Raw genomic sequence first — 25,754 nt, forward strand, 5'->3', positions numbered from 1 at the left:
CTAAAACATGGCTTTTATCATGCCATGTCCCAGCACCCAATGTACACAGGCTCACCGTGACTGATGTTGTAATTATTTCCTTTACTGTACAATAAATATTGCTCCTTTTCTGAGTGCCCACTGAGCATCAGGTACTATACCACATTCTTTATGTTTCTTCAGTCGAATCCACGTAACACCCATATAATACAATCTTTATTAATTGCTTATTATACAAGAAGACTGAGGCTCTGGAAATACTTAAGGTTAAAAAAATAAGTTTAAAGATAGAATTCAAATCCATGCCTGCTTGATACACTTTTCCATTATTTTTTTCTTTTTATCACCTAAAACCTCTCTTGGGCAAATGACTGAGTAATTGATTGATGATGACAAAGGCTTTGAAATATGGAATAATGTTGTGAATAAAGGTTGCTTGATGGTTCTCCTTCTCCTTCTTTTTTTTTGATATTTCAGTTCGGCAGAATGTTCTGAAGAGAGAGAACCATGAGTTAGCATTGCCAGGAAAAGGAACATTTAAGTTAACGGTCAAGTTGCTTCCAGACCCAAATGAAGTCCATGATGTCTCTAAGGAGAAAATTCCAGCAAAGGTTAGTAAAGGAGCAAGTAGCCAGGAAGTAGGGTGTTCTCCCAAGGTGTATGGGATGGGAAGCACAATGAGAGACACCTAGTGGAACAAAAAATATAAATCAAACTGCAGTGAGAAATGCAACTTACAGATGTGATGGGACAGGTATGGAATAATGAAGGAGGAGGCACATTTTGTTTGCTTTTAGACACTTTTGGAAAAGTCAAGATTTGGGGGTTATAATAAGGGTGGTTTGAGATACAAAATTTTAGGTAGCTCTTAACCTGGAACTTGCTGTATTAGTTTTACTTTTACATTGTTTTGAGGAGATAGCATTTCATACTGCATGTACTAAGTATTTCCTAAAATGGTATAGTAATAGTATATTTACCTTGTTGGTTTGTTGGATTGTTGTGAGGGTTGGATGAGACAACCGGTGTAAAGCAAATGGTACAGTGTTCATGGGAAAGACTCAATAAATGTTAAATGGGGAAAAGATGCAGATCTTACCCCATGCCCCGCACACTTGGTAATCACTGGGGTTTCTGTTATTTGTGACTAATTTTTTTTTTATTGAATTTTTATTGTTCAGATTACATTTGTTCCTCTTCCCCCACCCCCCATAACTCCCCTCCTTCCAGTTCCCGCCCCACCCTCCGCCCTCACTCCCCACCCACTGTCCTCATCCATAGGTGCACGATTTTTGTCCAGTCTCTTCCCGAATCTCCCATTCCCCTTCCCCCCCCAAGAATAGTCAGTCCATTCCCTTTCTATGGCCCTGATTCATTATAATCACCAGTTCATTCTGTACATCAGATTATTTATTCACTTGATTCTTAGATTCACTTGTTGATAGATGCATGTTTGTTGTTCACGATTTGTATCTTTACCTTTTTCTTCTTCCTCTTCTTAAAGGATACCTTTCAGTATTTCGTGTAATACTGGTTTAGTGGTGATGAACTCCTTTAGCTTTTCCTTGTCTGTGAAGCTCTTTATCTGACCTTCACTTCTGAATGATAGCTTTGCTGGATAAAGTAATCTTGGTTGTAGGTTCTTGGTATTCAGCACTTTGAATATTTCTTGCCATTCCCTTCTGGCCTGCAAAGTTTCTGTTGAGAAATCAGCTGACAGTCGTATGGGTATTCCCTTGTAGGTAATTGAGTCTCTTTCTCTTGCTGCTTTTAAGATTCTCTCTTTGTCTTTTGCTCTTGGCATTTTAATTATGATGTAGCGTGGTGTGGTCCTCTTTGGATTCCTTTTGTTTGGGGTTCTCTGCGCTTCTTGGACCTGTAAGTCCATTTCTTTCACCAGGTGGGGGAAGTTTTCTGCCATTATTTCTTGAAATAGGTTTTCAATATCTTGCTGTCTCTCATCTTCTGGCACCCCAATAATTCTGATATTAGTCCGCTTGAAACTGTCCCAGGGGCTCCTTACACTATCTTCACACTTTCAGATTCTTTTTTCATTTTGCTTTTCCAGTTGGGTGTTTTTTGTCAAATCTTTGGTTTGATTCTTGTGCTCCTCTGGTCTGCTATTGGGTATAATATTCTTTATTTCAGTCCGTGTATGCTTACTTTCTAATTTCTTTATCGTAGCATCGAGGTCTCATTAGTTTTCGTGAGGCTCTGCTCAAGTTTATAGCAAGCCCTCAAAATTGCGATTTTTAGCTCCATATCCTCCATTTCTGTCATGTTTTTTTGTCTCCGCATCTTTTATGCTTTCTTGGTGCACCCCCTTGTGGTCTTTGTGCGCAGTCATGTTCTAGCCAAGCCTTAATTGTTGTAGTTAACACTAGAGGGATTTGACCACCAGGCCGACTGGCTGTAGGAATCAGCTGTGTGGAAAACTTCAGTCCTCTGGGGAGGCGCTAATCCAGCCTTTGCCTGAGGCGATCCGGCAAATGGCTCTGCGCAGGGCTTGGGCGGGGCGGGCTCAACAGGGGGGGTGGGGAGGGAGCAGCTATGGCTGCTCTCAGTCCGTCCCCAGGGATTCTGCCTCTCTGTCCCCACAACCGCTGCAAACCTCGGAGGGACCGTAGCCAGACAGTCCCGCTTCTCCCGTTTGAGTCTGGGTCCCTAGAGACTCGCCTGGATCTGTAGCCCAGAGTCTGAGACTCACTCCTGATTGAAAACGACAACCACGCCCTCAGCCACCAGCCCGCTTTGCGCGTGCACCACTGTACCTTTAAATTTTCCACACTGCGCCTCCTCTGAGCCTCGTAATGCTGTTGTTTTTCCTTCTAGTTGAAGAGTCTCTCCTCAGCCAGCCTTCCTGTGGTTCTGGTTGATGTCCGTTCCGTCTTTTAGTTGTATTTTTGAAGTGGTTGTTTACGGTGGCATAGCCGGTGTTTACCTATGTCGCCATCTTCGATTCTCCTTGTGACTAATTTTTGCCAATGATTTTTGTTCTGAGTAACTGGAGGTGCCACTACATAAGGGGGGTCATTCAAAAGCATTATTGCTGTATTTTTTCACTATTGTGACTGCTGACGTTATATCTCCAGGCTGGTCTAAGGCACATTTTCTTAATGTAAAGAAATTTGCATTATTGGCAATTTATGAATGTTACTTTATTGTTTGAATTTCAGGAATCCAAGGCCAAAGAACATGCCGAAGAACCAGGTAAGGTCTCAATTGAGATGACTGGCCTTCACGAGGCAGTTTTGTTTTGATTAAAGATAGAACTTGTAGACATACATCATCCTTATCTTCTTTACTTCACAAGGCAGGTTTTTCTCAACTTGGTGGTGCCTTGGGCTCATTCTCATTATACTCTCAGCCAGCTGTTCAGAGGGTGAACACTGGGGCAGCCACTCGAGCTCTATGGCCTCAGGTCAGAAGGATGAAAACAGCTCTCTCTGTGGGGACTGGGAGACACCTTGCAATTGAGCAGAGGACTAAGAGGGCCTGGAGGAAGGTGATGAACTGACCTTTAGAGCCCACTTGTGCCGAAGCTGCCATGGAGAAGCAAGACATATCAGTGGGTGCTGTGTGTGGCCAAGTCAGTTTCTAAGCACTGGGTGTGGGAAGTGCTGTCCTCAGGAGTCACTACAGGAAGGTGTGGGTCCTCTGTGGATGAAAGCTTGAGTGCTGGGTGCAGGATGGGGTGCAACCCTCCAGAGCAGCAGCAGCTCCTCTCCTCCCATCTGCTGTAAGATAGAGCCCGACACCTAGTGGCTGTTGTGGAGTCTGTTGCTTAACTAGTGTCTGAGTGTTAGCCTGTGGCCCCTGACATTTACTAAAGAAGCCAGTACTCTCTACCCCACTTTTCTGGGCTAAGCATGGTGTTATACAGGGGACGAAAAAGTGAAATGTGTTGAATGGCCGAGCAAGAGAGGTAAAGTGATGCATATCCAGATCTTAGGGAAAAGAAAACTCCAAAAAATGTGTAAATATTTTCTTCTAAAGTAGAAATTGTCTTGAGAACATGTTTAGATTTTTTCAACTTTCTCTTTTTGAAAATGGCACTGTGATGAGAGCTTGGGGTCATTGTCAGGGCCTTGGGTCCATTGTCAGAAATCTAGAAATTCATTGGAAAGGTAAGCAAAATGAGGATGGGGGGTGGTTACCTAGAAGGTTCCATATCTAATGGATGAGGAGAGCAGAGGACACAGCACCATGAAGGCACTAGGCATGCCTGAAACCCAGAGCTTCAGGTTAAAGATTGACAGGCAGTGACAGAGCAGGGAAAGGCGCACACCAACATCAGGGGGTATGAGCACTAAGCCAGTATCCGGTTTTAGGTCAAGCTGAACTGGGTTGGGCCTCAAATGTGGAAACCAGCAAGTGGAAGAACTAGGAGAAGAGAGACGAACAAGAGCAGAGAAATTCTGGTCACTTGTGGTCAGAAAATTCTGTTTATTTCGAGTCTATATTTCAAGCCTGGACGCTCTTCTAAATCCCAGAGCTGTGTCTGACCTTTCTGTTGAAAAATATGTTAGGACCAATGTGTCTGAAGCCATGTGTGTCATCTGCCTCCAAACCAGTGCCCTCTTCTGCTTTTTTTATATTTCAACAAGTGCATAACCAGTTTGCCCATCACCTACTAGAAATTTGTCTTTTCTTTAAGTTTTCACATGTGTTGGCCTCATTCATTCCTCCCTCACCCCAGGCCCCCATTATCACTTACAAATCCAGCATGGCAGAATACCCTGCTTGGTCTCTCTGTACCTGATGTCCTTCTCCTTAAATCTGACCAGTCTTTTGTATTGCTGGATATCTGGTCATCTTTTTCACAGAAACCTTCCCTGGCTCACCTTACCACCAACTGCAAGATAAAGTCCAGACCCCATTCTGGATGAAGCTGACTTTTCTGGCCTCATTTCTTACATCTCTGTACATGAGAGCTCCTTGAGCTTTTTTGGTCAGATCACCATTTCCTAAATAGTTTGGCACAACACGATACTCTGCTTGTATTCTGTTGCTCACAGTACTCTCTACCCCACTTTTCTCTACCTAAATCCGATAGACCCTTCAAAATTACTCAGATTCCTCCTCTTCTCTAAACCCTTTCCAAGCCAGCCAATCCCTTTATCTCTTTTTCTTGGAATCCTGACTTAATTGTTGGTGCTCTTTATATGGCAATGCCTCTCTTGTGATGAAGCTTCTAATAGTGGGGTGATAAAACTGTATTGCTAGCAAGGCTCTTATCATTCACTCAGTCCAATACTCGCATTTTTAAATTAAGAGATGTGCCCAAGGTCACATGGCTAAAGAGTGGCAGAGTCAGGGGTTGAACTCATAGGGCCTTACCTCCAGCCCAGTACTCATTCTGATTTGTCATTCATGACTCATTGAATGCTAGTTTATGTTGCTATTGAATCCTCAAGCTATTTTTTATTTGGCATAAGTGTGTGTGTGTGTGTTTTTGTGTGTGTGTGTGTATTTATTGGGGTGATCTAACTGCTGTAACAAGTCCCCAGATTACAATGCAGTGTAGTTGGCAGCTAGGGACGTGGGTGGTGTCTAGACTGCTTTATGCAGTCATTTGGGAATCCAGGCCCCCTTATACATGGCCTGCAAGGTCACTGCAAGAGAGAATGGAGATCCATATGAAGGAGACATGCATAGGTCATGGTTGGAAGTGGAATTCACCCCTTCTTCCCATATTCCATTAGCCACACAAACTTTACTGTAGGAACTTAACTGTAGGAAGTCTGGGCAATATTTCCCAGAAAGAAAACAAAATGGATTTGATAAGCACATGACATTTTACTTCGCCATAATAAACATTTACAAATGTCAGTTTCTTTTCTTATTTTTCTTCATTACCTCCATTAGAAAATAAGTTCCTTATCCAATGTTTTTTGTATGTACCCTCTCCACATATCCAGTACCTTTAACATGCCAAGGGTTCCAACTGTATAGTTGTGTAAAGATTGTCTAAAGATACTATTATACCCATCATGGTTCACTGCACTGGATTAAGAATAGAGTAAGACTGACCTTATGCATATGTGTAACTCACTTATGGTCAACAATGGAGAGGAACAAGCTGGCTGGAGTGATTGCTATTCACTGAGTTTGATGTACACGTATAGCTCTCTAGAGTCTAGGCCATTTTACCGTCTCTGTGTATCCCCTACTCATTCAGTGCAAGCATCTTTTTTTCTCTTCAGTGAAGGGAAGTACTGCTTCTCAGAGCATAAAGTGTTAGATCATGCTCATGTTTGGCATTATCAGATATTCTTGCTTTCCTCCAGTGGTCCAAGCACTAAATCTCCAATTCAACAGACACTCATTGAGACTCAAGTATATACCATGTGCTAGCAATACCAGAATGCATAAACATGTTCCTTACCTTTGAGAAACTGAGTTCAATAATTATACTGTGGTGCTGTGATAGAAGTATATGTTAGCAGAAAGAGGTGTAATAAAATTGAACATAATCATCACAATTCATTTAAGCTAAAAGCCCTCTAAGATCTGTTTTTATTTGAGTTAGCTAAGAGGTTGGGAAGGAAAAAGGGCAGTGTCTTATGATAATTTACTTTGCTGAAATCATGGTAGATAAATATAACATCTTTACCTCTTTTGTATCCCTAAAATCAGATGCGTCAGAAGATACACAAATCTCTCTCAACAAAAGATCAGAAAAAATGGAAGATATCCCAAAGCAATGTGAAAATATTCCCTCTTTGGTTGCATTTGAAAATCTCAAAGCAAATGTGACGGACATAATGCTAACCTTGTTGGTGGAGAACATAAGTGGCCTGTCCAGTGATGATTTTCAAGTGGAAATAATACGAGATTTTGATGTTGGTATAGTTACCTTTCGAAAATACATAGGTAAGATGAACTGACCCTTCATGTTCAGTCTTCTTTGCACAGCACTTTTGAGATTTGGGACACCCAGCTAATGGAATGTCTCTGAAAGTTTGACTCTTGTTAGTAGCTGGTAAGAGACGACGCCAAGTTAATATAGATCATTTTTTATTTGAAAGAGAAGCAATTTTGTTGTGAATCCAAATTATGGCATGTTTAATGAATTAAATTTATTGTATGAGTTTTGTGTGTATGTGAGTGTGTAAGAGAGAGAGAGAGAGAGAGAGAGAGAGGAGAGAGAGAGAGGAGAGAGGAGAGAGGAGAGAGAGGAGAAAGGAGAGAGGAGAGAGAGAGAGAGAGAGAGAGAGAGAGAGAACACACCTAAATGAAAATCTAATGAAGTCCATGGATCTTAAAGTGATTCTGAGCACAGGGGTGAGTGTTTTCACGTGCTACCTCATTGAGAGAAGTAAATATGGATCTGTGTTACCAAATTGGACTTGAAGGTAATAATTATAATACTCGCAAACGCTCAAATGCTGTTAATGTAAATCAGGTACTATGCTAAGATCTTTACATGTATTACTTAATTTGTTCCGTTCAATAACCTTTTGAGATTATTATTATTTACCATTTTACACCTGAGGAGACAGAGGTGCAGAGATGCTAATAAATGAAGAACTGGATTTGAACCCTGGCAGCAGACCTCTATACAGCCTCTTCTGTTATCCCCTTTACCATATATCTTCTCAGTATTTTCAGGGTCATCCACATATGCTGGGAGAGTAAGTGCATGTGATGCAGAAAATGAGTGCTCTTTGAGGCCTGTGGGAGGAGTCTGTGAGTTGGAAGAGCCATCTCCAGAAAAATACAATACAATACAGAGGACTGGACTTGTGTGGCTTTTGTCTTGTTTATTGGCAAAGGTAGAGGACATTTTCCAATTCCAAGTCCTCACTGTTCCATAGCTGAGGCAGTGGAATGGTTAATTAAGAGCACAGGTCATGCCTTGCCCAGGTGGCTCCATTGGTTAGAATGTTATCCCATGCACCAAAAGGTTCTGCGTTTGATGCTGATGTTTTTCTCTCACATTGATGTTTCTCTCACTCTCTCCCTTCCTTTCTCTCTCAAATCAACAAAAACATATCTTGGGTGAGGATAAAAAAGAAAGAGCAAGGCCATGAAGTAAAAATTCTAGCTTCAACATTTAAGTAATTATCTGAGGTTGGCCAAGTTACTATCCTCTGTGTGCTTTGCTTTCCTCACCTATAAAATGGGCATAAGAATACCTACCTTATTCAGTTTCTGTGAGAATTAAAGAAATAGTTTTTGAAAAGCTCTTCACATTGTTCCTGGTAAGGACATGGTAAGGATTCAATAAGGGAGCTATTCTACTTTCAAGTTTATGATTATTTCTCATAAAGGAATAACTAGATGGATCTGCTTTTGTTTATTGAGCAAAAAGTTTGAATGCCTACTATGTGCACATGTCTAGGTGCTGTAGTAGTAATATGAGATGTTGATGTTGCCGAGAGGAATAATTCTTGGTCCCTGCTTCTGAGGAACTCCTACGGGCCAGGGTGGGAACCAATACACAAATGAACAGTGAAGATCAAGAGGAGAAGTTGCCTCCCTAGGCTGTGAACAGCAGACTGTGGGGAACGGGAGGAAAGGGAGCCCAAACAAGGCAGCGTGGCTTTGCCCTGCCTCTGTCCTTCTATGAAGCTTAGACTCCTGCAGTACCAGGCTATCAGGTCCCCAATATACTATGTTCAATGTCACTGCCGTTCCCTCTGCCTGAAATGCTTCCTCCCTTATCTATCTGGTAAACTCTTCTTCATCCTTCAAAACTCAGATTGGTGACTACTTACTCTGGGAATCCTTGGCTGAGTGCCAATATTAGTCTTCCTGCCTCATTTGATACCACAATAGACCACTTGTTTGCTTTCAAGAGTTCCTCCCTCCTGGAAGGTGAATGTTCAAGAACTTGTTGTATTCAACTCCCTCCCCACCTCCTAGTACAGTACCTGGCACAAGGGCCCAGCATCAATATTTATTTATTTGAAAGAGATAATTGGTTTGAGTCCTGAAGGAGGAATAGGACCAAGATAAAAAGTTGGAGGAGGTCATTTCAAGCACAGGAAACCAAATAAACAAAGACAAAGGAGAATGGTTTTCAAAATAATGACTAGTTTCTGTGGCAGTATGAAAATAAAATCAATGGCATGGAATAACCAGAGGTGATATTTAGAAGTCAGTTTGGAGTCAAATAGCAAAGGACATATTTCACCTAGCTCAGGAGTGTGAACTCATGCCTGCAGGTAATGGGGAGCCATTGAAAGACTTGAGAAAAGGATGAAGTGAGGAGAGTTGAATAGTAGAGAGTACTCAGGTGGTTATATCAAGGAGGGTTGGAGCGGGCTATGAGTTGAGGTAAGGACACAACTCTGTGGTAAGACATTCATAGATGCATCATTGTTGAGAGACTCGGAATTTTGGGCAAGTAAATTCATATTTAGGAATTAAAATCTTGCACCTAAAAAGTGAGTGCTTAGCTCCGCTCTTTATCTCTATTAATTCAGACAGTTTTTTATATAATATAAAGATATAATTTTCTGATTGATTAATTTTGGTTTGCAGATGCCATGAAATTTGTTGAAGATTGTGTCATGCACCATTCAGTGACACGACTTCAGCTTTCTCCAAGACTTCTGGAAGTAACAAAAACAATCAGGGTTGAAAACCTGCCGCCTGGCGTTGACTCCTATAATTTGAAATGTTTATTTGAAAATCCTCAAAATGGAGGGGGAAGAGTTGTCAGTATTGAATGTTTTCCTGAAGAGAGTTCAGCTCTGATAGAATTTTTTGACAGAAAAGGTAATGTCTATTAGCCTGATTTTGTATACCTTACCTGGCATAATTTAAATATGTTAACAGATCTTATTATTATAGTTATCAGTTGAATTCTGATGTATTTTATTTTTATTCATATATTTCCTTGGTAATCCAGTTAGGAATCCTGTTCATCTGGGATATGATACTTAATGTGTCCAGTGACTCAAACATTAAAGAAGTAATGTCACTTTGTTGAAAGATATAAAGTTTTTCTTATAAGTCTCTACCTATGATAACTGAAAAATATATAATTCTTAGAATCCTGGAAATACTATGTTAAAAAAGAGATTATCTGCTTTTTAACTGTACACTTGGCAGAAATTCTCAAGTTTATTTCAACAAGTTTAGATAAGGAAATACTCAGAAACGCACATGCTCCTAGAAAGTATCACTATGTCCCCTTTCACCTGTCAGGGTCATCATTCAGAAGTTAATAGGGGCAATTTCACATGATCACAGGCATTCTGATCCCCTGTGAAAACCATGTCCAGCTGAACCTCAGGGAAGCACTCCTGAGGGTTTTGTAGACATAAATTGCCAGTCATCTGAGATACTTGCAAAGCCGGCTTGGAGATTCCATTCATGTTCAGAGGTCAAGGAGGAGGAATTAGAGAACCTGACTTCTTAGGGAAAGAAGAAACATCGTGTTTGGGATTAAATGGGGGAGCATGAGATAGGATCATGTGATATGCCACCCACTTAAGATAAATTGCTTCATGGGGTGTTTGGAAGAACCTTCTTCAGCTTTTATAAGTTGGAGAAGATGGGGTGAAGGTATGTTTTAGCTTAAAATAGAATGAAAGACCTAGTGTTCCTTGGGCAAAGGTAGAGCTACATACAGCTGTCTACTCTAGAACTTAGCTCTCAACCAATAGTGGGAGGTGACAACTTTGGGGTACCACTAATAATAGGAAGTATTTAATTGAGGCTTATTTTATTTTTAAAAATTTTTATTGTTGTGTTACATATAGTATTACATATGTCTCTTTTTCCCCCCATTCACCTACCCCCACCTACCCCACCCCCAGCACATGCCCTCACCCTGCTAGTGCCTGTGTCTATTGGTTATGCTTATATGCATGCATACAAGTCCGTTGGTTGATCTCTTACCCCCTTACCTCCGCCTTCCCACTGAAGTTTGACCACCTGTTTGATGCTTCTCTGTCTCTGTATCTATTTTTGTTCATCAGTTTATGTTGTTCATTATATGCCACAAATGAGTGAGATCATGTGATATTTATCTTTCTCTGACTGGCTTATTTTGCTTGGCATAATGTTCTCCAGTTCCATCCATGCTGTTGCAAATGATAAGAATTCCTTTTTTTTTTAAACAGCAACATAGTATTCCATTGTGTAGATGTACCACAGTTTTCTAATCCACTAGTCTGTTGATGGGCACTTAAGCTATTTCTAAATCTTAGCTATTGTAAATTGTGCTGCTATGAACATAGGGGTGCATATATGCTTTTTGATTGGTGTTTCTGTTTTCTTGGGATATATTCCTAGAAGTGGGATCACTGGGTCAAATGGCAGTTCCATTTTTAATTTTTTGAGGAAACGCCATACTGTTTTCCACAGAGGCTGCACCAGTCTGCATTCCCACCAGCAGTGCACAAGGGTTCCTTTGGCTTGGCATCCTTGCCAGCACTTGTCATTTGTTGATGATAGCCATTTTGACAGGTGTGAGATGGTACCTCATTGTTGTTTTGATTTGCACCTCTGGGATGCTTAGTGACTTTGAGCATGTTTTCATATGTCTCTCGGCTTTCTGTATGTCCTCTTTCAAAAAGTGTCTACTTAGGTCCTTTGCCCACTTTTTGATTGGATTGTTTATCTTCCTTTTGTTAAGTTGTATGAGTTCCCTATAAATTTTAAACCCTTATCAGAAATAACATTGGCAAATATGTTCTCCCATGCTTTGGGCTTTCCTGTTGTTTTTTTGATGGTTTCTTTTGCTGTGCAGAAGCTTTTTATTTTGATGTGGTCCCATTGGTTTATTTTCTCTTCTTTTCCATTGCCTTAGGAGCTGTATTTCTAAAGATATTGCTATGACATATCCGCTATTGGTAAAGATATTATTATGACATGCCTACTATTTTGCTGCCTATGTCTTCTTCTAAGATTTTCATGGTTTTTCATCTTACGTTTAAGTCCTTTATACATTTTGAATTTATTTTTGTGTAAGTTGGTGATCTAGTTTCATTTTTTTTTGCATGTATCTGTCCAATTTTTTCAACACCATTTATTGAAGAGACTGTCTTGACTCCATTGTATGCTCTTGCCTCCTTTGTCAAATATTAATTGAGCATAATGGCTTGGGTTGATTTCTGGGTTCTCTGTTCTTATCCATTTGTCTATATGTCTGTTCTTGTGCCAGTACCAGGCAGTTTTGAGAACAGTGGCTTTGTAAGATAGCTTGATATCTGGTATTTTGATCCCTCCAACATTGTTTTTCTTTCTCAAGATTGCCATAGCTATTTGGGGTCTTTTTAAAATTCCAGATGAATTTTTGGAGAGTTTGTTCTAGGTCTTTGAAGTATAAATTTGGTATTTTAATGGGGATTGCATTGAATCTATAGATTGCTTTGGGTAGTATGGACATTATAATGATGTTGATTCTACAGTTCATGAACACGGTATGTTCTTCCATTTGTTCATGTCTTCCTCTATCTCTTTTTTCAGCGTCCTGTAATTTCCTGAGTATAGGGCCTTTACCTTCTTGGTTAAATTTATTCCCAGGTATCTTAATTTTTGTTGCAATGGAAAATGTGATTGTTTTTTTAGTTTCTCTTTCTGTGAATTCATTATTGGTGTATAAAAAAGCCATAGATTTCTGGGCATTAATGTTGTATCCTGCTACATTGCCAAATTCATTTATTAAGTCTAGTAGTTTTTTGATAGAGTCTTTAGGGTTTTCAATGTACAATATCATGTCATCTGCGAATAATGATGATTTTACTCCTCCTTTTCCAATTTGGATGCCTTTTATTTCTTTTTCTTGTCTGATCACTATGTCTAGCGCTTCCAGTACTATGTCAAACAGGAGTGTTGAGAGTGGGCATCCCTGTCTTGTTCCTGTTCTTAGGGGAAATGGTTTGTTTTTGCCCATTGAGTATGATGTTGGCTGTAGGTTTGTCATATAAGGCTTTAATTATGTTGAGGTATGATCCCTTTATTCCCACTTTGCTGAGGGTTTTTTTTTTTTTTTTTTTTTTTAACAAGAAAGGGTGTTGGATTTTGTCAAATGCTTTTTCCGCATCAATTGATATGACTATGTAATTTTTGTCTCTCAATTTATTTATGTGATGTATCACGTTTATTGATTTGTGAATATTGTGCCAGTCTTTCATCCCTGGAATAAATCCCACTTGGTAATGGTGTATGATCTTGCTGTATTTGATTTACTAGAATTTTGTTGAGGTTTTTAACATCTATGCTCATCAGGGATAATGGCACCTGTAATTGTCTTTCTTTGTAGTGTCTTTACTGGTTTTTGGATTAGGCTAATGCTGGCTTGGTAGAAAGAACTTTGAAGTGGCCTTCCCCTTGAATTTTTTATAATAGTCTGAGAAGGATAGGTTTTAGTTCTTCTTTCAATGTTTGATAAAACTCCCCTGTGAAGCCATTTGTTCCAGGGCTTTTGTTTGCTGGTGGTTTTTAAATTTCATCAGTAGGTATTGGCCTATTCCGATTTTTTGATTCTTTCTGATTGAGTTTGGAAGCTTGTATTTTTCTAGGAATATGCCCATTTTGTCAAGGTTGTCCAGTTTGTTGGAGTAGAGTTGTTTGTAGTATTTTGTTTTTTTTTTACAAACCTTTATATGTCTGTTGGGTTGTTACTTCACCTCTTTCATTTCTGATTTTGTTTATTTGTGTCTTCTCTCTCTGTTTCTTGGTGAGCCTGGCTAGAGGTTCATCAATCTTGGTTATCCTTTCAAAGAACCAGTTCTTGGTTTCATTGGTCTTTTGTATTTTTTTTTTTTTTTTTTTTGGTCTCTATGTTGTTTATTTCTGTTCTGATGTTTATAATTTCCTTCCTTCTGCTTACTCTGGGCCTTTCTTGTTGCTCTATTTCTAATTCTTAAAGTGACAGGGTTAGATAATTTATTACCATTTTTTCTTGTTTTTTTGAGGTAGGCTTGTAGAGCTATGAACATCCCTCTCAGGACTGCTTTCACTGTGTCCCATAGATTTTGGATTGTTGTGTTTTCATTGTCATTTGTTTCTAGGATGCTTTTTATTTCTTCTGTGATCTCTTTGTGACCCAATCATTGTTTAATAGGATGCTATTTAGTGTCCAAGTGTTTGATTTTTTTCATTGTAATTGATTACTAATTTTCTGCCTTTGTGATCTGAGAAGATTTGTTATGATTTCTATTTTCTGACTTTGAAGAGAGTTTTTCTGTGTCCTAATATGTGGTCTATCTTTGAAAATGACCCATGTGCACTTGAGAAGAATGTATATTCTGTAGCTTTGGGGTGAAATGTTCTGAAGATGTCAATTAAGTCCATCTGATCTAGTGAGTCATTTAGGATTGCTGTTTCTTTGCTGATTTTTTGTTTAGAGGATTTATCCAGTGGTGTCAATGTGGTATTAAAGTCCCCTACTATGATTGTATTGCTGTCGATCTCTCCCTTGATATTTTCCAGAAGATTTTTTTTAATGTATCTGAGTGTTCCTGTATTGGGTGCATATATGTTTATCAGAGTTATGTCCTATTGTTGAATTGCTCCCTTTAGTATTATGAAATGGCCCTTCTTATCCCTTATTATGGCCTTCACTTTGAGGTCTATTTTGTCAGATATAAGTATTACTACCCCAGCTTTTTTCTTATATACATTTGCCTAAAAATTTTTTTTCTATCCCTTCACTATCAGTCTGTGTGAGTCCTTGGTTCTGAGATGGTTCTCTTATAAACAGAAAATATATGGGTTATGTTTTCTTATCCATTCAGCTACCCTATATCTTTTGATTCGAGAATTTAACCCAGTTACATTTGAGGTTGTTATTGATAGGTAATTGTTAGTCGCCATTTTTATTCTTTATGCATGTGTTCCTTCTTCCCTTTCTATTTCTTGTTTTTATAGCAGTCCTTTTCACTATTCTTGCATTACTGGCTTGGTGGTAATAAACTCCCTTAGTCCTTTTTTGTCTGTGAAGTTCCTGATTTCACCTTAAATTTTTATTGATAGCCTTGCTGGGTACAGTATTCTTGGATTCAGTCCCTTGCTTTGCATCATGTTGTATATTTCATTCCGTTCCCTTATGGTCTGATGTGTTTCTGTTGAGAAATAAGTTGCTATTCTAATGGGAGATCGCTTGCTGGTAACTTTCTGTCTCTCTCTGGCAGCCTTTAGAATTCTTATTTTGTTGTTGATGTTTGCCAATTTAATTATGATGTGTCTTGGTGTCAATCTTTTTGGGTTCATCTTGTTTGGGGGTCTAGGTGCTTCTTGGACTTGTGTGGCTTTTTTCTTCCCAACATCAGGGGAAGTTTTCTGTCATTATTTCTTCAAACAGGTTTTCTATTCCTTGCTCTGCTTCCTCTTAATCTGACAACCCTATTATGTGGATGTTGTTTTATTTCATGTTGTCCCAAAGGTCTCTTAGGCTCTCCTCCTGCTTTGTAAGTTTTCTTTCCAGTTGCTGCTGTGTTTTTTTCTACCTCGTCTTCTAACTTGCTGATGCAGTACTCCACTTCTTCTAGTCTACTGTTGAAGCCTTCCATTGTGTGATTTCTTGCAGCCATGTCATTCTTCATTTTCTCTTGATTCCTTTTCATATTGGTGAAATTCTCATTCAGCTCCTTATAATTCTCATTGAGTTGTGTGTATTTATCATTCAGACTTTTAAGCATCCTTAAAACTATTACTCTGCTTTTTTTCTCTGAGAAGTTACTTCTCTCCACTTCATTTAATTCCTCCTCTGGTGATTTCTCTTTTTCTTATCTTTAGAGATTGTTTTTTTGTCTCCCCATTTTTTGCTATAACAATTTAATTGTTTCTATGTCTTAGATCCAACTGCTTTTCTACCCAGGTTCTTTTGGGGGTAGTGCTATGTTGTTGATGATTTTGGGGACCCAGTGGTGCAGAATCTCATATTCCCTGGGCTTTGTGATCTAATGGAGCCCCTTACTTGAGCTATTTGGGTTCCCCTGATGTACTTGGGTCTTGAATGTTAGTTTCTGGTTCATAGATAAAGTCTTACCATGGATTGTCTGGCAATGTGACTCACTTCCGGCTTTATTGTGCAAGCTGTTGTGGATGTGATTGTGGTTCCAGCTCTCGTGAAAGGGGTTGCCTGAGGTCTCACTGGAATGTGTTCACTGTGAGTTCCTGGAGTCCACAGCCTGGGAGGAAGGGGTTACAGGGCCTGAGGCTCAAGTACTATGACTTTGGCCATTGTTGTGTGACTCTTGCTTGGGTAGTCTCACTCTGCAACTCACTATGAGGATCTCAGAGCCCATGACGGTGAGGGGCAGCTGTCCTGTACTATGCGGTAGAGGCAATGGAACTCTGGCCAAGGTGATTTCCCTCTGTGAGTCACGAAGGGGTCAGGAGCCAGCACCTGTGGATGTGGGAGTCTCATAGTCTGTGGTTGGAACAGTGTGGGGAGTCCTCAGTAACTCACCAAGGCGTCCAGAAGCCAGCAGTCAGGAGGGGGAAGTCATGGATCCTGCTGAGGGAACTTTGCACCCTTGGTTGGAGAGGCATGTGCCCAGTGGCAGCTCATAGAGGGGCCCCGAATGCTGGATCAGCATGACCACTGTGTTCAGTGGTCATTAGCCAGGGAGGGGGAGGTGCCAGTTTTGTTGCAGGCACTGTGTGTCCTTAGTTGGATATGCGCACACCCAGTGGAGGTTCACAGAGGCACCCTGGGACTTCCTGCCAGGGCAGCAGACTCAGGGGAGCCTGGGTACTGGTTTGGTGCAACTGGGGTGTCTGGAGGTCAGCTGCCAGGGAGGGGGAAGTCCCACTTACTGCTGCAGGGGCCTTGTGCTCTTTGTTAGATACGCTCGTGCACCCAGTGGCGGCTCACAGAGGCACCTGGGGGCTGCCTGCTTGGGTGGCAGACTCGGGGGACATGCACACTGGAGCAGAGCAACCACTGTATCTATGGGCCATCAGCCGAGGAGGGTAAAGTCTGAGTTTTTGCTGCGGGAACCATGTGCCCTAGGAGGTGGATGTCCTAGGGTCTGTAGTTCTGTGGGCAGGGCAGCAGGATTTTGACTTTTGTGACTGCAGGGTCCCAGGCATTGTCGAAGGCCAGTCTGGGTGATGGTGATGTTGAGTTCCTAGAGGAGGCTGCTCCCCCTTGAAGGTGGCATGAGCTCTGTGTCTGAGCCTGGCAGCCCAGGGAGTGCCTGCATCAATGCCAGGGGCTCCCTGTCCAAGAGAGCCTGGTCTGCTAGCTCCTGATACTCCTGCAGTGTCTGACTATCCCTCACTCACTCACACACATAGCACACATATCCACATATCCCCTCACTCACTCACACCCTCCTCTTCACCTCAGTCCTGCCAGCGCCTTCTTCCCACGTCTATTAAGGTTTATTTTATACCCGAGCTACACCTGTGAACAGTAGGATCCTCTCAAAGGTTCCATTTCACTTGACATCTTTGTACCATCTGATTATGTTGGTTATGCCTCCTCTTTAACCTTGCACATTCCCTGTTTTCCAGGGTCTCAGATACACTGACTTTCCCTTTCTCACTCTGGACATTTGAGGAGCTCTGCAGAGTGCTACAAGGTGGACTTATAGACATTGCTTTACAGCCGTTGCTATTATTGTAATCCTTATTTTACAAATGAAGAAACTGAGGTACAGAAAGGTCAAATCACTTGACCAAGGTTCCACAGCTAGTGAGTGACAGAGGCAGGACTTGAACCTTGGCAGTCTGGGCCCATAATCAATGCTTTTAAGTTCTCCACTTTTCCCCAGTTTCCCGTTCACCTATAACATGAATTTTTCTTGTGGGATATTTCACCACTTACGGTGGGTTACCAATAATGAGGCAAAGTGTAGATAAAGATGGGTTAAGAACAGAATTTATTCAGCAGTATTGTTTTATATGTAGATTATTTGAGATGAATGTTAGGTACTTCACTCTGAAATTATTTGGTTCCATTCCCCCAAATCTGATTCACAAAATCTTCAGGAAAGGAACCCTTATGAAACACCTATTGCAGGTGAGATTTTTTGCTGTTTTCTGCCATAGTATCTCACTGAATCACCATAATAACCTGCATGGTTCGATTACTGCATGGTTTGGTTACTCTTTCTTTACAGAAGAGGAAATGGGATGGAAAATTTAAGATCTCTTTGATGGTTCCTGTATCAGATAGATCCATGTTCAAATCTGGCTTTGGTTCTTACTAGCTTTGTGATCTTGGACAAGTTACTAAACCCACCAAATCCTATGTTTTCTCATGTGTAAAACAGAGTTCCTCTATTACTTACCTTGCAGGAACATTATGAGGATTAGATGAAATTATATCTGCAAAGTGCTTGGCACATGGTGGGTGCTCAGTCAGTGTTAGTGGTCACTGGTACTGCCCAGGCTTGTAGCGTGTACGGGGCCACATGGGGAAGTTGAGGCTATGTGTCTGGATCTCTGAAGGCCATGTTCTTTTTATTATGTCTGGCTCAAGGCCTAGGATCCAATCATCACAAGTGAAGTTATTTTTAACATCTTTACACAAGGATGCTATTTTAATCCAAGTTGTTACTGGAATTCATTCTAATTCCCTTCCTTCTTAGACTCCTTGTAATAACTACCACAAAATGAGCGTGGGGAGTAGAGTATCCCCCCACCCAAACACACACATGCCCATATACCATCCTAGCGACTGTCCCAGTAAAAGTGGCAAGAGACTGATTATAGCAGGGATGAGGGAGGTGCAGGACTTGCTGAATCAGTCTCTGGGATGTGCTCTGATGACTTTGAGGATGACCTTGGTTTGGAACCCCTGGTAGAAGGGCAAGAGTGTGGGCTTTGGTTTCAGACAGATGCTGATTTGAATCTTAGCTCAGACATTTACAGTCTGCATGATCCTATTCGAGTTATCAAATTTATACTAGCCTGAGGGTTTTTTTAAGATTTTAATTTTATTTTTATATGTTTTTATTGATTTCAGAGAGGAAGGGAGGAAGAGAGATAGAAACATCAGTGATGAGAGAGAATCATTGAATGGCTGCCTCTTGCACACCCCACGGTGGGGATTGTGCCCACAACCCGGGCATGTGCCCTTGACTAGAATCAAACCCAGACCCTTCAGTCCACAGGCCCATGCTCTATCCACTGAGCCAAACCAGCTAGGGCTAGCCTGAGTTTTATCATTTTATCAAAAATAGTGATGATGATAATAATAGTGTGTCCTATCTCAAGGGTTGTTATGAGGATTAAATTAATTTAATATATGTAAAGCACTTAGAATAGTGTCTGACACTCAGTAAGCTATGATAATTATTATTATGCACCTTCCCTGAGAAGTAATAATGGAATCTAAGTCATCTATTAAGCCTAAAATTGCGAGAGGCACAAGAAACAGCACATAGCATGATTCTTAGACAAGGTTGGCTTTAAACACCAAAATATTCTTTACACTGGTGCAAACAGTATCCCCATGCTTGTCACCAAAGTCATATCTATTTCTTAACCTGGTGGTGATATATCAGTGTATCACAAAAACGGAAAATGGAATATACATAACAGAATTTCACCATACAGTGATCTTGGCCAGAAAGTAATTACTGCATTACACAAGGGATACCTGTGCAGTGTTAATACATATCAGTTCATATTTGAGCACTTTGAGAGTAAAGCTGCCCTTTTAATACTATGTTGTAACATTAAAGTTCTATAAACACTAGGATTGCCCCCCCCCCCCCCCACAATAGGAAAGTTTTGTTTGTTTGTTTTCATTTGAAACCTATTACCCTGGGATTACTTTACTTTATTTCTTTCCTTTTAAGTGTTAGACACCATCATGACCAAGAAGCTTGACCTCAATAATATGCCGCTGTCAGTGTTCCCATATTATACCTCCTTGGGCACAGCTTTGTATGGAAAGGAGAAGCCTCTGATCAAGCTTCCAGCACCATTTAAAGAATCTTTGGATCTTTCTTTATGGAAGTTCTTACACAAAAGGAATCATCTGATTGAGGAGATAAATGAAGAAGTGAGACGTTCTCACTCTGAGCTAACATGGTCCCCACTCAATGGTGAAGTTACCATCAGACCTGCAGCCACCTTAGTCAATCAAGGAAGAAAAAGAATCAAGAACTGGAAGAAAGATGCTTCCGCAGCCTTCTTTGGCATCAGGTCTAGATTTAAAGTTACCCCATTTAAAGTGGACCCAGTAGTGTGGGACGTCATGAAAAATGACTTAGAAGATGAAAGAATTTCGATTGAGTTTGATACAGGTATGGGGATTGTAACCTTAGTGGGGAAATCAGAGGATGTACAAAACATTGAGCCACAAATCAAGGAATTAATAGAAAAGGCCACTCAAAAAATTAAAAGAGAAGAGCAAAGTCTGAAGGAGAAAGTGAACATGTCTCCAAGAAAGTATTCTCTTTTGTGCCACAGCGGAGTGCAGGAGTGTCTCCGCAGGGAGTACCCAGAGATGGAGATTTTTTATGACAGAGCCACCCAACACATGTGCTTTAAAGGACTCGGTATACATGTGTATAAAGCAAAAAGTGAAGTCCAGGATAAGGTGTACACCATGGATCAGAAAAGCATTCAACTTCCCCCGGAGGTTTTGCAGTTTTTGCAACAGGTCAACTGTTCAGAACTCTCCAAGTCTCTTTTCATAAAACAGAAAATTCTTGCAGTTTATGAGCTAGAGGGCACAACTGTTTTCTTAACCGGCTGTTCTTCTAAAGTCCTCTTAGAAGCTGAGAAGCAAATGGTCAGTGCCTTAAGTTATAAGCGCATAGACATTGAGGACAAGGAAGTTCTTAACAGCAAGAAATGGAAAGCCATCACTAACATTTTGTCGAAGAAACTTAATTCCTCCTCAAAGACTGTAACGATCAATGAGTTAACTTCAGGAACCACAGCTGAGGTCATTATTGCAGGCTGCGTGAGAGAAGTAAATGAAGTCTACCACTTCCTTTGTGACTTTGTGGAAAAAAACATGAAAATAGAGAGATTCCTTGAAGTAAAGCCTCCATTAGTGATTGATTATTTAAAGGCAGAGAAGAAGCTATTCTTGCAAAAGATAAAGATGAACAAGCTAAATGTTCAGGTAGATTTCAATTCTAGGAACAAACCCAAAGGCATTTTACTAACTGGCTCAAAAGCCGAAGTCCTGGAGGGAATGAACATCCTCAAGCAAGCCAGGGATTCAGTTTGTGTTAAAAGCATCAGTATTGATAAGCCAGGAGCCAGCCAGTCCTTCCGGGATAAACCATGGTATTATAAACGTGAGGTACGGACACTTGGTTGTTTTGTGGAACTACTGCAGAATGAAGGAAAGAAGGAGGGAGGTGGCAGTGATGGGCAGAAGTGCTCCTGTCGGACAGAATTGGCCCCTGGAGTCTCGCTGATTGTACAGAAGGGAGACTTGACACGGTTTCCTGTTGAAGTGGTGGTGAATGCCGCAAACGAGGACCTCCGTCTCAGTGGGGGCCTGGCTGCTGCTCTTTCAAAGGCAGCGGGACCTGAGCTCCAAGCAGACTGTGACCGGATAGTGAAGGAAAATGGTAAGATCGCAGTTGGCCATGCCACCGTCTCGAAAGCAGGAAAGCTCCCATACCACCAGGTGATCCACGCAATAGGACCCAAGTGGAACAGCAGTGATGTTCTGGGGTGTGTGTCACAGTTAAAGAATGCCGTGAAGAAAAGTCTCCATTTGGCTGCTAAATGCCAGTACCAATCCATAGCCATCCCTGCCATTAGTTCTGGAGACGGTGGCTTTCCCTTATCCCAGTGTGTGGAGACCATTGTTTTGGCCATCAAGGAAACCTTCCAGTATAACTGGGCTGGATGCACCTTGAAAGAGGTTTACCTTGTGGATTTTGCTGAGAAGACTGTTGAGGCCTTTGCTGAAACTGTGAAAACTGTATTTAAAAACAACAAGCCTGGTACTGCTTCCCTGCCCAGTGTACCAGCAGGAGTCCAGCCGGGCCCGAGAAACACTGATGGAAACAGACAAATGCTGCTGTGCCCAGGCGGTCTGAGGATCCTGTTGGTGAAAGGAGACGTGCAGAATGCTATGGTGAGTGTCCCTTTTACAGAACACCCACTGGGTGCTGCAACTCCAGGGAGTCTGTTGCCAATGGAAGATTAGGATTAAGGGAGAATTAGGGAGAAAATCCCATGCTCTCCATGGTGACCTGGAAACAAATTTACTTAGAAAATTGGGCTACTTCATCACAGCATTTACTAATAGAGAGTAGCCAGTTATCTGTGGGACCTGGAAGTGTATTCAGATCACCAGGTTCCCAGTAAATGTGAAAATCCACAATAATGGCTTACAATTACAAGGCTCTCTATATTTGTTCAGGGCCTTTAGACCTGTGATATTTGGGCAAATGTGAAGTTAATTTCTTATCAAATTTACTGATAGCAGATATACAAAAATTAGAGTGTAGAGTGGGGACAGCAGACAGGAATCTTGTCAGTGGAATTGAACCAGGTTGAGCCTGGAGGCCTGAGTCTGAGGGCCAATCAGCACCCAGCACCAGTAAGAAGCTGTGGGAAGGAAAGTGGAAACTGTACCTGGAAGTGGTCTGAGTACTATGTGGGGACAGTTATTGTAGGTCTGCCAGGGGGGGTCATGTGTTTTTTTTTAAAACATATTTAACAACCTCTTCAACACGGGCTCTAGCTAATGGAAATAGCCCTGGAAGCCCCTGCTGTGCCAGATGTTCCTTCCTTCCTTTGAGGATTGTGGGCAGGCCTGGGGAAGAGATCCCTAGGGAAGGCTAATTGCCTATCTTCTTTGTAGAAATACCTATTCATATCGTTTGTCTACTTTTAAATTGGGTTATCTTTTTTTAAAAAAGATATTTTTATTGATTTCAGACAGGAAGGGTTTGGGAGAAAGAGACGGAAACATCAATAGTGAGAGAGAATCCTTGATCAGCTGCCTCCTGCACGCCCTCTACTGAGGATGGAGACTGCAACACGGGCATGTGCCCTTGACTGGAATCGAACCTGGGACCCCCTCAGTCCACAGGCTGACATTCTATCCACTGAGCCAAACCAGCTAGGGCAATTGGGTTATCTTTTTATTACTGAATTTTAAGAATTCTTTATGTATTTTGGACATAAGTCCCTTACCAGATTATGATTTGCAAATGTTTTTTCCCATTCTGTGGGTCTTCTTCCTTATATGTATAAATCTTAAATGATAATTAGAAGACTAATTGCTAACAATGATTATTTAGTATGAGCCAAGCACTTAGCATAGTGCTTGGCTTGCATTTTCTCATTCAATGCCATGAGGTAGATTCCAGGATTATTATTCTTCTCAAAGAGATGAAGGAATGAGACTTAGAGGGGCTAAGTAATTCACCCAACTCTCACAGCTAACAAATGGTAGAGGCAAGATTGGAATCTGTTCAGGCACTATTTAAAAAATGTTATAAAATGATTTAGTTTCTCATTAAAAAAACAAATACATAAACAAGAAACTCTTTTGACCCCTAGTCAGTAATTGGAATGTTCCATTCCCTGTCCATCTTGAACACTAAATAGTAAGATATTTCTTCCATTCCTTTTTCTCCCATAGATGTTTGAGTTCTGATGCCACAGTACCTGCCATGTGTTGCTTGTCTGTGACCCATGCAGGACAGCTTTGAAAATGGCTTAGACACGTTTCTTCTCCTCTCTTCTCTTGGTGTCTTACTCCAGCTGATTAGTCTGCTCACATGTCCTGCTGGAAAAGCTTCCATAGCTTCTCACTGTCTGTCGGGAAGTCCAGATGGCCTGGCACTTTAGGTCCTCTGCAGTCTACCCCCACGGTAACATTGCCAGCCTGATTTGCACCATTTTGCTGTAGAAGCTGTCTATCAGCTCAACAGCTCACACACACCATGCATGTGTTCCCCCTTCTGAATGATTTCCCGTCTCCTCCTGCCTGCTTCAACTATTCCCAAAGGGCCCACATCACACAGGGTGTACTCAGTGGCCACCAATGGCACTTCCTCTGGACTCCTTCAGTGATTCCAATTTTTGACAATTCTCTTTGTCCTGGAGTGTAATTTAAATAAGTATCTAATAACACATTGTCTTGGGTCGTATTTGTCTCTGAAGAAGTCATCTTTAGTTGTCCCCCTTGTGCCAAGTCCAATGGCTCAAATACAGTAATCCTTGGTGAATGCTTTTTGTTAGAATGTGAAACAAATTGTTGGTTTTGTCTTTAGGCTGATGTTGTTGTCAACTCCATTCCTCGGGATCTCGACCTTAATAGTGGGCCCCTTTCTAAAGCCCTCTTGGCAAAAGCTGGGCCAAATCTCCAGAAGGAATTGAACACAGCTGGACAAGGGATAGCTGTGGACTTGGGCACGATTCTTCAAACCACTGGTTGTAATCTGCAATGCAACCAAGTGCTTCACGTGGTGGCTCCAAACTGGAACAATGGCAACACATCTTCACTCAAGGTGGGGTCTAGTTTCAAATTCTCCGGGAAATTGGGTACCCCATTGTTCTCTTTTCAATAATTGCACCCTGTCTGTTTCTCTTCTGCAATAACATCACATTCATGGCAGGTTCCATCATTATGACCCTTTCTTTTAGTATAGCTGACTACTCCTGAAGACTATTTATTGAGATAGTGAAGAGTTATTGAAGATAGCATATCTTTTTAAAAAAATTGATTTCAGAGAGGAAGGGAAAGGGAGAGAGATAGAAACATCAATGAGAGAGAATCATTGATTGGCTGCCTCCTGCACGATCTCCTACTGGGGATCTACCCTGCAATCCAGGCATGTGCCTTGACCAGGAATGGAACCATGACCTCCTGGTTCATAGGTCGATGCTCAACCACTGAGCCACACTGGCCGGGCAAAGATAGCACATCTTTAGTGAGGAAGGTAAGGTGAGGGTATGAAGAATGGAAGAGCATGGAGGATTAGAACAGTAGTTGCTTTGATTCTTTCCTTCATTGCTAAGTGCATGTGAATCTTTTTGAAGGGTTTCTTACATTCTCTTTTCCTTTTCCTGCATTTTTCTTTCCGCTTCTGACTGCCCTGAGCCTGCTTTTTGTTTAAAGCAAAAAGGAGTAGACAGAGATCACAAAGTTGCTAAATTCTTTTTTTTTCGTAACTCCCATTTCTAGGAAAAAATGTATAAGAATGTGCTTTGTACTTTTCAGATCATGCAAGACATAATCAGAAAATGTTTGGAAATGACTGAGAACTTGTCCTTAAACTCCATTGCGTTTCCAGCCATAGGAACAGGCAATTTGGGGTTTCCTAAGACTGTTTTTGCTGAATTGATCATTTCGGAAGTGTTCAAATTTAGTAGCAACAGTCAACCAACAGCTTTACAAGAGGTTTGCTTTGTGCTGCACCCAAGTGATCACGGAAATATTCAGGTACAGCTTCACTCATTTCTGGTTATTTTGTCAACTGAGCCCTAATGGTATCCAATGTCTTCTTGGTCTAACGGGTTGTTTCTTCCATATATTTCCCATGCAGGAAAGTAAAGTAGCACTGTAGGCTAGTTGAAGCACGGTAATTTTCAAGCAAAGTTATGGATATAGAAAAATTAGCTTCTTATTTAGGAAAACTTCAAACATGTACAAACATAAACAAAATAGTATAATAAACTCCCTTATAACCATCACTCATCTTCACAATGATCAACCTATGGCTAATATGTTTTATCTCTATCTTCTTTATTGCCCTTTTCCCATACTATTTTTAAAATTATTTATTTATTTTTAATGGTCACCTGAGAATGTTTTTATTGATTTTTGTTTTTAGAGAGAGAGGAAGGGAGAAAGAGAGAGGAAGAGAGACAGAGAGAAAGAGAGAGAAAGAGAGAGAGAGAAAGAGAGAGAGACATTG

The 25,754-nt window shown here is 41.0% G+C and overlaps 1 protein-coding gene across 2 annotated transcripts in view; it reads left to right on the forward strand.

Moving 5' to 3' along the window:
- LOC139003905 (protein mono-ADP-ribosyltransferase PARP14-like) overlaps nt 1-25,754 on the forward strand; it is a 65,163-nt gene that overhangs the window by 4,704 nt on the left and 34,705 nt on the right. The window contains exons 2-8 of one of the 2 annotated variants that reach the window (XM_070406333.1): nt 457-590; nt 3,156-3,189; nt 6,619-6,855; nt 9,472-9,708; nt 19,704-21,955; nt 24,108-24,344; nt 25,058-25,279. In XM_070406333.1, the coding sequence (XP_070262434.1) occupies nt 457-590; nt 3,156-3,189; nt 6,619-6,855; nt 9,472-9,708; nt 19,704-21,955; nt 24,108-24,344; nt 25,058-25,279 (3,353 nt within the window). Of the gene's footprint in view, nt 1-456; nt 591-3,155; nt 3,190-6,618; nt 6,856-9,471; nt 9,709-17,416; nt 17,478-19,703; nt 21,956-24,107; nt 24,345-25,057; nt 25,280-25,754 lie in introns of those variants that run through there. The other variant, XM_070406334.1, reaches the window with a different exon arrangement.

The sequence above is a fragment of the Myotis yumanensis genome, unplaced genomic scaffold, assembly GCF_028538775.1.
Source record: "Myotis yumanensis isolate MYYU_CA2020_CCGP unplaced genomic scaffold, mMyoYum1.0.hap1 SCAF_2, whole genome shotgun sequence".
Lineage (NCBI taxonomy): Eukaryota > Metazoa > Chordata > Mammalia > Chiroptera > Vespertilionidae > Myotis > Myotis yumanensis.